Consider the following 12,078-nt stretch of genomic DNA (forward strand, 5'->3'; position numbering starts at 1 on the left):
CTCTCTGAGCTGCTTGGGGTGCGTTACGGCAGGGAGGGGGGCGTCCTGCCCTCTCCCGGAGATTAACCTGGCCGGGGGATTAGCCCTGGCCGGGGGATTAGGCCTGGCGCAGCGCCTAATCCCGGCTCTCGCCCCCTCCTCCCGTGGGAGCGCGGCACCGCCATCAGCCTATCGGAGCGCCCCGCGTCGCCCTCGACCAATGAGCGACCCCTCATTCACCTCCCAGGGCCAATAGGAGGGGAGGAAGTGGGGACCTTTCAGGCGGCGGCGGCGCGGATACAATGTAGCGAGGGGCGGCGTCGGCGGGCAGGGCTCGGCTCGGTTCTTCCCGCGGTGGGACCGGCCCGGTGGGACCCGGCCCGGCCATGCTGGCCCTATGGTCCCCGCGGAGCAGGACGCGCTGGCCGTGCGGGAGCAGCTCTTCCACGAGAGGGTCCGCGAGTGCATCGTAAGTGGCGGGGGAGGGGTCCTCGGGGGAAGCCGCGGGTCGGGGCTGGGAGCCCGCAGCCCCCCGGGAGAGCCGGGTGCGCTACGCCCGGCCCTTACCAGCGCCAGCCCCGCGCCAGGCTGCCGTGCGCCCGGCAGGTGGCCCGGCCCCGGAGCTGAGCCGCGGCGCGACCCCTGCGCCATCCCGGCCGCCCCCCGCGGCACCGGGGCCCCCGCCGTGCCCGAGCCCCGGGGCCGGGCCCCACCCACCCGGGGGCTCCTGGCTCGGCACGGCCAGCATGGAGCTCGCTCAGCCTGACTTCGCCGAGGGCGGGAGGGGGCAGGGGTCCTCTGGCCAGGCAGAGCTTTGGGCTGCGGAGTGCAGCCCAGGGCAGGAGCAGACCTGAGGCCTGAGACCCTTCCCTGGGCAGAAGCAGGAACGAGAGCACATGGTGGGCACTGCTCCTCGGGGATCTGGAGTTCCTGAGGCTCCCTGCCACCCCACCCAGCAGATCCCAGGGACCCCCGGCCGACCGAGCCCCCTGGGCCGGGCCAGGAGGGAGGTGCCATGGCTGCCCTGCTCCGCCTGTGCCAAGGTGGCGGGTTTGGGCGACCTTTTCCCGTCCTGCCGCGTACCCAGCGGGATGAAAGGTCGCCGTGTTCCTCAAACGTCGCCTGCTCCAGCCGGACTTCAGCGTGCTGGTGGGGGCGGAAGGGACGCAGCAGCCGGCCTTGATGCCTGGCTCAAGGCTGTTCCCATGGCTCCGCTGAGCGCTGGTGCCAGCCGGGCGAGGGCTGCAGGGTTGAGCAGTGCGGGGTGTCACATGGGGTCTGGCCTCCAGCATGGGCTGACCCAGAGCTGCCAGATGGACTCTCCCTGGGGTCTCAGCTCCCGTGGCCCCTTGGGTTCTGTGGCAGCTTGCGGGCACCCATGAGTGAGCCCTGGGTGCAGCCCCCATGCACGGGCAGGGCCGAGCACACGTGTGGGGTGTAACCATGGCCAGGAGTGGAAAAATAAATAGGGTGGAGGTGACGGGCCGCAAGGCTAGTGGCATTGCCCGGGGTGGGAGCGCTGCCCTCCAGGCCTGCCCGTGCTACCCCCTCTCCTCTGCCTGCAGATCTGCACCCTGCTCTTCACCAGCCTCTACATCCTCTGCCACTTCATCATAACCCACTTCAAAAAGCACACGGACTTTGCGGCAGGTAGGAGGGCGGGAGCCAGGCGGCCCCTGGCAGCTGCATTCAGCCTTCCCAGGGCTTTTTCCTCCATCGCTTTTGGCCTCCCCTAGGAGCCCTGGTCCCATCGCAGCCCGGGTTGCTGTGTCATCGGTCGCTGTGGGGCACTGGTGGGAGGGGAGCAGAGCCCAAACGCCCTGTGAGCGTTTCTGCAGTGTTTGGAGTGGGGGGAGGTTTGGGAGCGGGCAGGGAGCGAGGCTCTGGGCAGTCCTGCCCCCTCCCCCGGCCCCTTTGATTTGAGCTTTTTTTCTCCCACAGTTCACGATGATGAGGATGCTGCTGTCAACAGGATCGCGTAAGTTCCTGCCCATCCTGCTCCCTGCCTGCGGGATTCTTGGCTGCTTCCTCTCCCTACCCAGCCAGGACGTTGGGTTCCCCCAGCCCACAGGGGCCTGTGACTCTGGGGGCCGTGGCTGGGCTGTGACGCCCAGGGGGGCCCAGAGCCGACGCTCGTCTCTGTCACAGGCTGGGGCTGTGCACCTTCACCCTGGCTGTGGCGCTGGGCGCCGTCCTCCTGCTGCCCTTCTCCATCATCAGCAATGAGGTGCTGCTCTCCTTCCCCCGAAATTACTACATACAGTGGCTGAACGGGTCCCTTGTCCACGGTGGGTACATGAGGTGGCTCCAGGGGCTGTGGGTCAGGGTTGCCCCACCCAGGAGCTCACCCTGCCCTGTGACGCCCCCTCCAGGCCTCTGGAACTTGGTCTTCCTCTTCTCCAATCTGTCCCTCGTCTTCCTCATGCCCTTCGCCTACTTCTTCACCGAGTCAGAGGGCTTTGCGGGATCCAAGAAGGTAGGTGGCCCTGCAGAGGCGTCCCCTTTTCTGTCCCCACCACATCCCTGGCTCCTCTCTAACCCCGCTCCTGCAGGGCATCATGGCCAGGGTGTACGAGACATCAGTGGTGCTGCTTCTGCTGATGCTGCTGGTGCTGGGCATGGTCTGGGTGGCCTCCGCCATCGTTGGCAATGACGCAGCCAGCCGCCAGTCACTCTATGGTGGGTGCTGCCGGGTCGGGCTGGGGCTCTCCCGGCTCTGGCGGGGCAGCATCAGGCCCTGGTGCTGAAGAGGAAAAAGGGTGCCCAGTGCCACTGCCCCGACCCTGCCCTCTCCGCAGACCTCTGGGAATGCTACCTGCCCTACCTCTACTCCTGCATCTCGCTCTTCGGCGTGCTGCTTCTGCTGTGTGAGTTGTGGGATGCCACCCCGAGGCACCCTGGCCCCAGTGGCCCCTCCTGCACTGGACTCCTCCAGCCTGCACTCCTCCTGGATGCAGGTCCCTTGGGGTGTCCAGCTGGGAGCAGGGGCTACTGGGGTCCAGAGGGGTCGCAGTGCAGGGCTGAGCCCCCAGCCCCTATCCAGGACCCTTCTGGGGGCATGGGGAGGGGTAGGATGCTGGGGCACCCCCTGCTCAGCCTCTCCTCCTGCTTCAGTGTGCACCCCCTTCGGCCTCTCCACCATGTTCACCGTCACTGGGAAGCTGCTGGTGAAACCCCGGGTAAGGTGTGTCCCGCCCCCACTCCCCCATCCTGGCACTGCAGCCTGGGGGCTTGGTGTCCCCGGGGCTACATTCCGGGCAGGGGGTGCCATCCATGCCCTCCCGCCAGCTGCTCACCAGCTCCATCCCCAGGTCCTGGAAGACCTGGACGAGCAGTTGAGCTGCACAAGGCTCGAGGAAGCCGCCGTGTCCCACAGGATCTCCTCTGGTGGGTGCTCAGCATGGCTGCTGGCTGGGACAGGGGCTCAGGGCGGACTGGGGGCCCCCTTCCCCACCACACAGTAGTCCTTGCTCCACATGAGCACCTTAGCGTCTCCTCCCCAGCAGGCAAAGCTTCCTGCTGGCTGAACTTGAATGTGGAGCTGCTGCGGGAGCAGTTCTTTGCCATCCAGAGCAAGAGGCGGAAGCTGGGTAAGGAGCCTTGGCAGGGGTGGGGGGCAGGCCCAGGATGCTTGGGTTCTCTCCAGCTTGGCACTGGGAGCACTGGTTCCCTGGGAGCCTGTGTCCTGTGGAGGGAGAGTGGGTGTGAAATGGGGTGGGGGCTGTAACCCCATCCTGGGGGCTTGTGCTCCCCTCTCAACCGGGCCTGTGTCCCCGCCTCGCAGAGCTACGGCACCGAGCGTCGCCCTGGCAGAGGAACCTGGGCTACCCACTGGCCATGCTGGGCCTCCTGGCACTGACGGTGAGTGGTCGCAGGCTGCCAGGGGAGCTAGGGCTCGTCCCCGTCCCCTCCTCGGTCACCCTCACTCCCTCCTGCTCCTCCCAGGGCATCTCCGTGCTCATTGTCTGCGTCCATGTCCTGGAGCTGCTGCTGGACGACACTGCGATGCCACGAGGCATCCAGGTACCGGGACAGGGGGACAGGGGATGCAGGGAGCCGTGTCCCATGCCAGCCTGGGGACCGCTTCCCTCCAGCGTGCCTCCTCCTCTCCCAGCAGGACACATCCCTGGGCCAGGTCTCCTTCTCCATCTTCGGTTCCTTTGGAGCTGCCCTGCAGGTCGTCCTCATCTTGTATCCTTCAGGAGGGCACTCATGTCCCCCGCGCTGTCCCCGCTGCTGTCCCGCCCTGTTCTCCTCCTTAACGCCCCTTGCAGCTACCTGATGGTCTCCTCTGTCGTGGGCTTCTACAGCTCCCCCCTCTTCACCCACCTGCTCCCCGAGCGGCAGGGCACCCCTCTCACCAAGGTGGGAGCACTAGGCTGGGGCTGGGGGGGTCCTGCACCCCCCAGTCTCCCCAGTGCACGGTTGTACCTGTGCCTGTGCGGTGTCCCCGTGCGAGGTCACCGTGCGTCCCCCTGCACAGCCCCGGGCATGGACAGAGTCCTGTTGGCTCTCCGGCACTGGGGAGCCCCTTCCCCAACCCAGGGAGGGAGGACCAGGCCCTGTAGCAGCACTGTGCCCCCAAAACCACTCCTTCCTCCCCCCAGATCATCGGGAACTGCGTCTCCTTGCTGGTGCTCAGCTCAGCCCTGCCCGTCTTCTCCAGGACACTGGGTGAGCCCGCAGGGGGCCCAACGTGACCCTGGGACTGGGCTGTCCCCAGGACTGGGGTGCCCTGACACCTCCCTCCCCCAGGGATCACCCGTTTCGACCTCCTAGGGGACTTTGGCCGCTTCAACTGGCTGGGGAACTTCTACATCGTCTTCCTCTACAACATGGGCTTTGCGGGGCTCACCACGCTGTGCCTGGTGAAGCGGGTCTCCTGGGCTGTCCAGGCCGAGCTCCTCCGTGCCTTTGGTGAGGATGGGGACACAGGGACAAGCACTGGGATGTCCCCATGTCCCCCCTCGGCTCTCATGCTCTCCCTCCGCCCAGGTCTGTACAAGCTGCCGCTGCCTGTGACACGCTCCCGGCCCCTTGGCAAACCCTGCTAGGGCGGGGGGACAAGGACGTGCCTCCTCCCCTGCACCGCCGTGGCCCCCAGCCGCAGAGCTGGCCCCCACAACGCCTGTGCTTCAGGGGCGTCGGAGCCCCCCAGAGAGAGCCGAGACCCCATGGCAGGGGGGCCTGGCCCCCTCCCCCAGGTCTGTCTCAGCGTGCTGCGCTACTGAGCCTTGGCCTTGAGCTGCGTCCCCGTCACAGCCCCCCCCAGGGGCTGTGCTGGCTGCAGCCCCCCCTTTACACACCTTGTGGGCCCCCCTGGACCCCCCACCCTGCCCCAGTGCTGCCCTGGTGCTCCCTGGGGTGCGGGTGGGTTTTAAACGTCCCTCCACCCCCAGGGACTGTCCTGACACTACAGCGGGATCCCTGGACCCCTGCCCACGGTTACTGCGCACCCCGTCCCTGCACCACCCTGGGGCTGGCAGGGGGATGCTGGTTGTCCCCCACCCTGAGGCCTCTGGGATCCCCAAGGAGGAAATGGGCTGGAGGGTCTCAAAGCGCTAGGGCCAAGCCCCCTGCCCTGGCAGCTTGGTGTGATGAGTCTGTCGGGTCTCTGTTACCATGGAATTTGTTTGGAGGAATAAACAAAGTGTCTTTTTTTTTTTATATAAAAATATGTAAATCTGGGGGGGTTTATTCCCCCTGACGGCAGCGCTGAGCATGGGGGGGGGGTGTGTTTCTCTCTCCTACCCCCCCTGCTCCCCTGGAGGCCATAATTAACCCCCTTCCTGGCTGCGGCTAATGAGTGTCTTCCAGGAAGGGCCGAGCTGAGGGACCTCGGGGGTGTTGGGGATCACCGGGCTGCTTCGAGGTGCAGGTGGGAGGGCTGAGCTGCCCCCAGCGAGGGGCACGGAGCGGGGACTCCGACCCCTTGAGCTCCTGGAGTGGCGGGGGGCATGCGGCCGAAGCGGAAACTGCCCCGGGAAGCAGCCCCCCACCCATCCTGCCCTGGCTGGGGCCGAGCCAGGCTGCCTCCCCCATGGCGGGGGTGGGGGGCCCGGGCCCCCCCGCCCGGGGCCGAGCAGGAAGCGCAGGAAGCCTGGTTTATATTGCAGGAAATGAGGCCATCGGTGCCCGCGATTTCCCCGCGACCTGCTCCCCTCCCAGTCACCTCGGGCTGGCACCAGGGCTGCGGGAGGGGTGCCGGGGGGGCAGGGACCCTCCGGTCCTCTCCCAGCCCTCCCCCGCCTCGCTGCTGCCGCCTGCCCTCGCCAGGGCCCTCGGCACCCTTGGGTGCTTCCCTGGGAGTTCTGGGGATGCTGAGGGGGTGCCCTGGTCCTGGCGCTGCTGCGGTCCCGGCGGTGCCCTGATCCCGTGGGTGCCTGGTCCCGGAGGTGTCCGGTCCCACGGGTGCCCGGTCCTGGTGCTGTCTCAGTCCCGGGGGTGCCCAGTCCCGAAGGTGTCCGGTCCCAGGAGTGCCCCGATCCCATGGGTGCCCCTCTCCCGGAGGTGTCCAGTCCCAGGGGTGTCCGGTCCCAGGGGTTCTCGGTCCCGAGGATGTCCGCTCCCAGGGGTGCCCGGTCCCGGAGGGCCCAGGGCAGGGCAGCGAGGCGGGGGCGGCCCCGGGGGATGTGGCCGCTGCGGCCGCTGCCGGGGGCCGGGTCCGAGGCGGGGCCGGCGGGGGCTGCCCAGTGCCGGAGCCGAGCGGGCGCGGGTTGGGGGGGCGGCTGCGGGCAGCGTACGGTGCCGACCGGGGCCCGGGGAAGCCGGTACCGGTGGCGGGGCCAGGAGTGGGTAGCGGTACCGGGGGTCGGACCGAAGAGCGGGGACAGGGGTGGTGCCAGGAAGGGGGGGCCCGGGAGCGGAGCTGCGCCGGGGAACAGAGCAGGTGTCGGTACCGGCGGCGCGGCGTTGGGATACCGGGCGGTCCCGGTGCCGGGGGCAGCGGCGGGAGAAGAGGGGCAGAGACTGGGGCCGGTGGCAGGAGCGGGGGGACGTCCTCGGTCCCGAGAGGCGGTGACAGGAGAGGGGAGACATCCCGGGACCGGGACGCGCGGCTTTAGGACCGGGATAACGGCACGGGCGATCTGGTACCGGAGCGCGGTGCGGGGAGCGGGGAGGGCAGTCGGTACCGGAGCGCAGGGTTCATACGGGGAGGGGAGACGGGACCGGGGCGCGGGGTCAGGTCCCGGTGCCGGTCCCGGGGCGGTGCCCGGTGCCCGCTGACCGGTGCCGGTACGCAGACGTAGCAGGGCTTTCCCCGAGGCTCGGGCTGGGTCGAGGGGTCCTCGGAACCGGGGTGCAGCGCCAGGCGAGGGGGGGCCGCGCCCGTGGGCGCGGAGCCGGCGGCGGGAGGGCAGTCCCGGTGCCCGGGCCCCGAGCTGCGAGTGGGTGGCGGCACCGGCGCGGCGCGAGGGGGGTCAGTCAGTCCCGGACGGCCGTGGGTCCCGTAACGGCGACGGGGCCGCGGGTGTGAGAAGGAAACGGAGCCAACTCCCCTCCACCCCGGCACCGCGACCCTCTAAAAGCCCCGGGGCCGCCGCACCGGGACCATGCCCCCTCCGGCCCCCCCCGCCCCCGGGGACTGAGCGGGGCCGGTGGAGGCTGCGGGGCCCGGTGGCCAGGATGCCCCGGCGAAGCCCGCTCGCCCTCGGCCTGCTCGCCCTTGCCGCCTGCCTGCTGGCCGCCCCGGCGCTGGGCTGCGGGCCGGGCCGGGGGCCCGTGGGGCGGCGGCGGCTGGGGCGGCGGCAGCTCTCGCCGCTGCTCTACAAGCAGTTCGTGCCCAACGTGCCCGAGCAGACGCTGGGGGCGAGCGGGAAGGCGGAGGGCAAAGTCCTGCGGGGCTCGGAGCGCTTCAGGGACCTGGTGCCCAACTACAACCCCGACATCATCTTCAAGGACGAGGAGAACACGGGCGCTGACCGGCTGATGACCGAGGTGGGGGCTGCGCCCGCTCCGCCCGCACCGGCCTCGCTCCCGGGGCTGCGGGGACGGCGAGGGGGGAGGGGGGGCGGATGGAAGCACAGCGACCCTGCCTGAGGAGTATAGACCCATTCCCGAGGGGCACTGATCCCTTCCGGGGGGCACGGACCCTTCCCTGGGGCGCACCGGTCCCTCCTGGGGGACACGGACCCTTCCCCGAGGGGCATGGACCCTCCCGAGTGGCACGGACCCTCCCGAGGGGCACAGACTCTCCGGGGGGCAGGGTCCCGTCCGGACCCTCCCCGTTCCCCGGCCCTTGGCGGCAGCGCGGCAGCACCAGAGACCCGGGACGGGGTGGTCGCCCCGCGTGGGACGTTCGAGAGCCGCCGTCGGGGACCGACGCAGCCGGGGTCTGGCCGCCGCACCGGGGGCACGGGGCACCGCGGCGGTGCTGGCGGGGAGGGAGCGGGAGTTGGGAGGGGGGATGCGGGGCGGCGGGAGCCCGGGATGCGCCACACGCCGCCGGAGAGGCTGACCATGGTTACCATGGCGAGGGGCGGCTCCGCCGTCTCCATGGTGACGGGGGATGCTGCGAGTGGTCCAGGCGGCGCCGGTGGCTTCCGCGGGCCGGGGCGGCGGGGCTCGGCGGGCCCGCGGACGCGGAGCCGGCCCGGGGTGCGGGCGGCTGAAAGGGCCCTTTGTGGCCGTGCCGGCATTCCCGGGGCCTGAGGTCAGCGGCGGGCTGGAAGGCGCCCATTGTCGCCGGGCCGGGCTGGGCCGGGCACATTCCTGCCCCCCCGCCGCTGCCGCCCCCCCGCCCCGCATACCCAGGCCATCCCTGGGCCCGCACCCCGCACTCCCGACCCCGCGCTCCCGGGAGCGACTTTGTTGGACGGGGGAGTATGGGGCGGGGGGGCCGGGAGGAGCTCTGCCCCCTGCACTCCTGGTCGGTGCTGCTGCCACTGATGGGGGGACCCCTCCGTGCCCCGCCGAGGCCCCGCTCCCCACCCTGCCCCTGCTGAGCCCCGCCCTGCTGCCGCTTCTGCACTTGGGTCCGGTTCAGGGTCAGCTGCACCCCCAGCTCTGCCTCACAGCCCCCCCCACCCAGGGTTAATCAGTCACGGCCGTGGCTGCAGGGAAGGTAACACTGTCCCAGTCCCAATCCCGGTCCCCTGCCTGTTCCGCCCGGCTGCCCGCGCCAGGGAGCAGCTCCACCACGGGACCCTGGGACCTGTTAACATTCAACCAGCTTGGCTGTACCCTGCTCTGCGCCCAGAGGGGGACACACAATCTGCCCCCCCCCCAGCAGCCTCGCTGCGATCCCTCCAAGCCCAGCGCAGCCCCGAAGTCCATCTGTCCACCTGTGCGCACAAACCCCGGGCGCTGTGGCAGGGCCGGGAGTGATGCCGGTTGCTTGTGTCCCCCCCCAGCGCTGCAAGGAGCGGGTGAACTCGCTGGCCATCGCGGTGATGAATATGTGGCCGGGGGTGAAGCTGCGGGTGACAGAGGGCTGGGACGAGGACGGGCACCACCTCCCTGATTCACTGCACTATGAGGGCCGGGCGCTGGACATCACCACCTCTGACCGCGACCGCCACAAGTACGGCATGCTGGCGCGCCTGGCCGTGGAGGCTGGCTTCGACTGGGTCTACTACGAGTCCAAGGCGCATGTCCATGTCTCCGTCAGAGCAGGTACCACATGGCAGGGGGGCTGCCACCAGGGTGGGGGGCTGCCGGCCCCATAAGCATCCCAACCCGCGGCCCCTTCCTCTCCCCCGTGGCATCCCGGATCCGTCTGGGACGCAGCCCTGCTCTGGCCGCTCTGTGGTCCCGGCAGGTTCAGCCCATGTCTGGCCCCAGCCCAGCTGCCCCCAGCCTTTCCGGCCATCAGATTGGCAAAAAACACACTTCCTCCCCCAGATTTTGCCTGGCCAGAGCCACCCTCGTTGTTCAGCTCCCAGTGTGGGGCACAGCGAGGGTTGCTAAGCTGATTTGGACAGTCACAGCCCAGCCCGCAGCCCCCAGCCCCGCGGCCGCTCCGGACGTCAGCCCCTGTCCAGCCCAGTAGTGACAATTGACAGAAAGTGAAAGTGGCTGTAAATGTCACCGTCCCCAGCCCCAAACAAAGGGCGTCAGTGCAGGATGGACAAAGGGGCCCTGCAGCGCCCGGCCTCCCCAGGAGGAACCGGAGGGGCTTTGAAAAATACCCACTTTGTTCTGGGGGCAGTTTGGGGGTGCGGGGGGGTGGCTCTGCCCGGGGCCAGAGGTGATGGTTGGTGGAGGTGGCCGGTGGGGACAAAGGGACCCACAGCTTTCTCCGTTCACCCAGATAACTCGCTGGCTGTCCGCACCGGTGGCTGCTTCCCTGGCCACGCCACCGTGACACTGCGGAGCGGTGAGCGCCGGGGCCTGGCCGACCTGCGCCAAGGCGACTGGGTGCTGGGCGCGGAGCCGGGCGGGCGCCTGGTGCCCACTGAGGTGCTGCTCTTCCTTGACCGCGACCTGGGCCAACGCACGTCCTTTGTGGCCATCGAGACAGCCAGCCCAGCACGCCGGCTGCTCCTCACCCCATCCCACTTGGTCTTTGCAGCTCGCGGGGCGGCCAATGGCACGGCTGCCACCTTCCTGCCCGTCTTCGCCCGTCGCGTGCGACCGGGTGACGCAGTGCTGGCCCACGGGGCTGGCGGGCAGGGGCTGCGCCCTGCACGGGTTCTGCGGGTCTCACGGGAGGACGGTGTGGGAGTTTTTGCTCCCCTCACCTCCCACGGGACCCTGCTCGTCAACGGGGTGCTAGCATCCTGCTATGCCGTCCTGGAGAGCCATCGCTGGGCCCACCGCGCCTTCGCCCCTCTCCGCCTCTTCCATGGGCTCCTCTCGCTGCTGCCCACCCGCGCCGAGGCCAGCAACGGTACGGTGCCGGAGGCGGGCATGCACTGGTACTCCCGCCTGCTCTACCGGCTGGCCGGGGGCGTGCTGGGCCGTGAGGCCCTGCAGGCATAGGGGTCCCCAGCCCCCTCGGTCACTGCTGTGCAGATCATGCCGCACTCTGGAAAGGGGGGGTGCCTGACCCTGGCCCCGCCTTGGACCCAGAGAGGGAGGATGGTGGCAGCCCCGGCCCCACAGGGAGGTTCGGGTGCCACTTGAGGTGCTGGGGACGGAGTCCCTGGGATGGGGTGTTGTGGGGTGGCTCAGGCACCCAAGCTTAGCGCCCTCCCATGTCCCCATGCTCCCCCAGCACTGCCGGCTCCCTGCACCCCAGATCCCCGCACAGTGCCCCTGTATTTATTGCTTTATTAGCCAGCCGGGGCTGCCGCCTGTCAAGCTGAGGCCGGGCACTGCCGCACTCTGCCCCTGGGCCAAATCCGGCTGAGGAGGGGAATGCCGAGTAAGCCCAACACGGAGTGCCCGGCAGCAGTCGCTGCCCATCCCCCCGCTCTGGGTCTGTTCCTCCATCACCCGTGGTGTCCCCATCCCGTGCCACTCAGGGCTGAAGGGCGGCTGGGTGGGGTGTCTGCCACAGGCACAGGCACCTTGCGCAGGGCCCGGCTCTAACTGTGCTAACCGCTAACTCGCCCTTCTTGAGAGATTTATTTTTCTATTTATAAATGGTAATATAAATGTCCTCCGCGCCTGCCTGCCCCGGCAGCAGGGCCCACCCCGCGGAGCAGGGGGCCAGCCTGCTTTTAACCAGTTCTCTCTAAAAAAAAACCACCACCAAACTGCTATTTAATTGTTTGGACAAATAAAGAGACTCTACGGCCCCGGTGGAGTCGTGGCTGGCAGTGGGGGCTACGCGAGGCCGGGTTGAGGGGCTCAGGGGGACTGGAGTTGGGCATCCCTGGGGGACTGGGGGTCCCTACAGCTGGGCACCCGCAGGGGCTGGGGGTCCCTGGGGCTGGGGTCGTGCACCCCGGGGCACTGGGTGGCCCTGGATCTCGGGGGGCAGGAGGTGGGTGCGGGTGTTCCCGGGGGTCCCCGGGCCGGGACAGCTGGGGAGGGGGGCAGGAGGCGGGCGCCCCCCGCCCCGCTCAGGTGCGGGGCCACCACGTGCCCCGACGCGTTCCCACCGTTTTTTCATGAATGGAGCCCCAGCAGCCAGCGCGCCTGCGCCGCCGCCCCGCCCGCCGTCGTGTGGCCAATGAGAGCGGGCAGGCGGGCGGTGTTGTGGTCACGTGG

The 12,078-nt window shown here is 69.4% G+C and overlaps 2 protein-coding genes across 6 annotated transcripts; both read left to right on the forward strand.

Moving 5' to 3' along the window:
• Positions 1–300: 300 nt before the first annotated feature.
• Positions 301–5,642, forward strand: LMBR1L (limb development membrane protein 1 like). 5 transcript variants are annotated; one of them, XM_086768753.1, is made up of 17 exons: positions 301–448; positions 1,545–1,629; positions 1,921–1,957; positions 2,128–2,267; positions 2,352–2,455; positions 2,532–2,658; positions 2,778–2,846; positions 3,094–3,158; positions 3,291–3,366; positions 3,483–3,569; positions 3,764–3,840; positions 3,925–4,002; positions 4,094–4,170; positions 4,254–4,344; positions 4,587–4,653; positions 4,735–4,896; positions 4,975–5,642. In XM_086768753.1, the coding sequence occupies exons 1-17, from the start codon at positions 377–379 to the stop codon at positions 5,031–5,033; spliced, it is 1,473 nt and encodes a 490-aa protein (XP_086624879.1). In that variant the 5' UTR covers positions 301–376; the 3' UTR covers positions 5,034–5,642. The 5 variants fall into 5 exon arrangements, with proteins under 5 accessions (XP_086624879.1, XP_086624883.1, XP_086624880.1 ...); XM_086768757.1 differs by having other exon boundaries at positions 4,759–4,896; XM_086768754.1 differs by having other exon boundaries at positions 4,097–4,170.
• A 1,234-nt stretch (positions 5,643–6,876) lies between these two features.
• On the forward strand, positions 6,877–11,671 carry DHH (desert hedgehog signaling molecule). Its single transcript, XM_086768758.1, has 3 exons — positions 6,877–7,917; positions 9,333–9,594; positions 10,232–11,671. Exons 1-3 carry the CDS (start codon positions 7,606–7,608, stop codon positions 10,900–10,902), a joined length of 1,245 nt encoding a protein of 414 aa, XP_086624884.1. The 5' UTR covers positions 6,877–7,605; the 3' UTR covers positions 10,903–11,671.
• The last annotated feature ends 407 nt before the right edge of the window (positions 11,672–12,078 follow it).

This window comes from Chlamydotis macqueenii, chromosome 29 (assembly GCF_036417535.1).
Source record: "Chlamydotis macqueenii isolate bChlMac1 chromosome 29, bChlMac1.mat, whole genome shotgun sequence".
Classification (NCBI taxonomy): Eukaryota; Metazoa; Chordata; class Aves; order Otidiformes; family Otididae; genus Chlamydotis; species Chlamydotis macqueenii.

What these genes read in the sequence shown, in the direction of transcription:
- LMBR1L (XM_086768753.1), top strand. Translation starts at nt 377, where the DNA reads ATGGTCCCCGCGGAGCAGGACGCGCTGGCCGTGCGGGAGCAGCTCTTC. An exon ending in AGCTGCTGGTGAAACCCCGG is followed by an intron (nt 3,159 to 3,290) that starts GTAAGGTGTGTC and finishes CTCCATCCCCAG; the next exon opens with GTCCTGGAAGACCTGGACGA. An exon ending in GAGCAAGAGGCGGAAGCTGG is followed by an intron (nt 3,570 to 3,763) that starts GTAAGGAGCCTT and finishes CCCGCCTCGCAG; the next exon opens with AGCTACGGCACCGAGCGTCG.
- DHH (XM_086768758.1), top strand. Translation starts at nt 7,606, where the DNA reads ATGCCCCGGCGAAGCCCGCTCGCCCTCGGCCTGCTCGCCCTTGCCGCC. An exon ending in CTGACCGGCTGATGACCGAG is followed by an intron (nt 7,918 to 9,332) that starts GTGGGGGCTGCG and finishes GTCCCCCCCCAG; the next exon opens with CGCTGCAAGGAGCGGGTGAA. An exon ending in CCATGTCTCCGTCAGAGCAG is followed by an intron (nt 9,595 to 10,231) that starts GTACCACATGGC and finishes CCGTTCACCCAG; the next exon opens with ATAACTCGCTGGCTGTCCGC.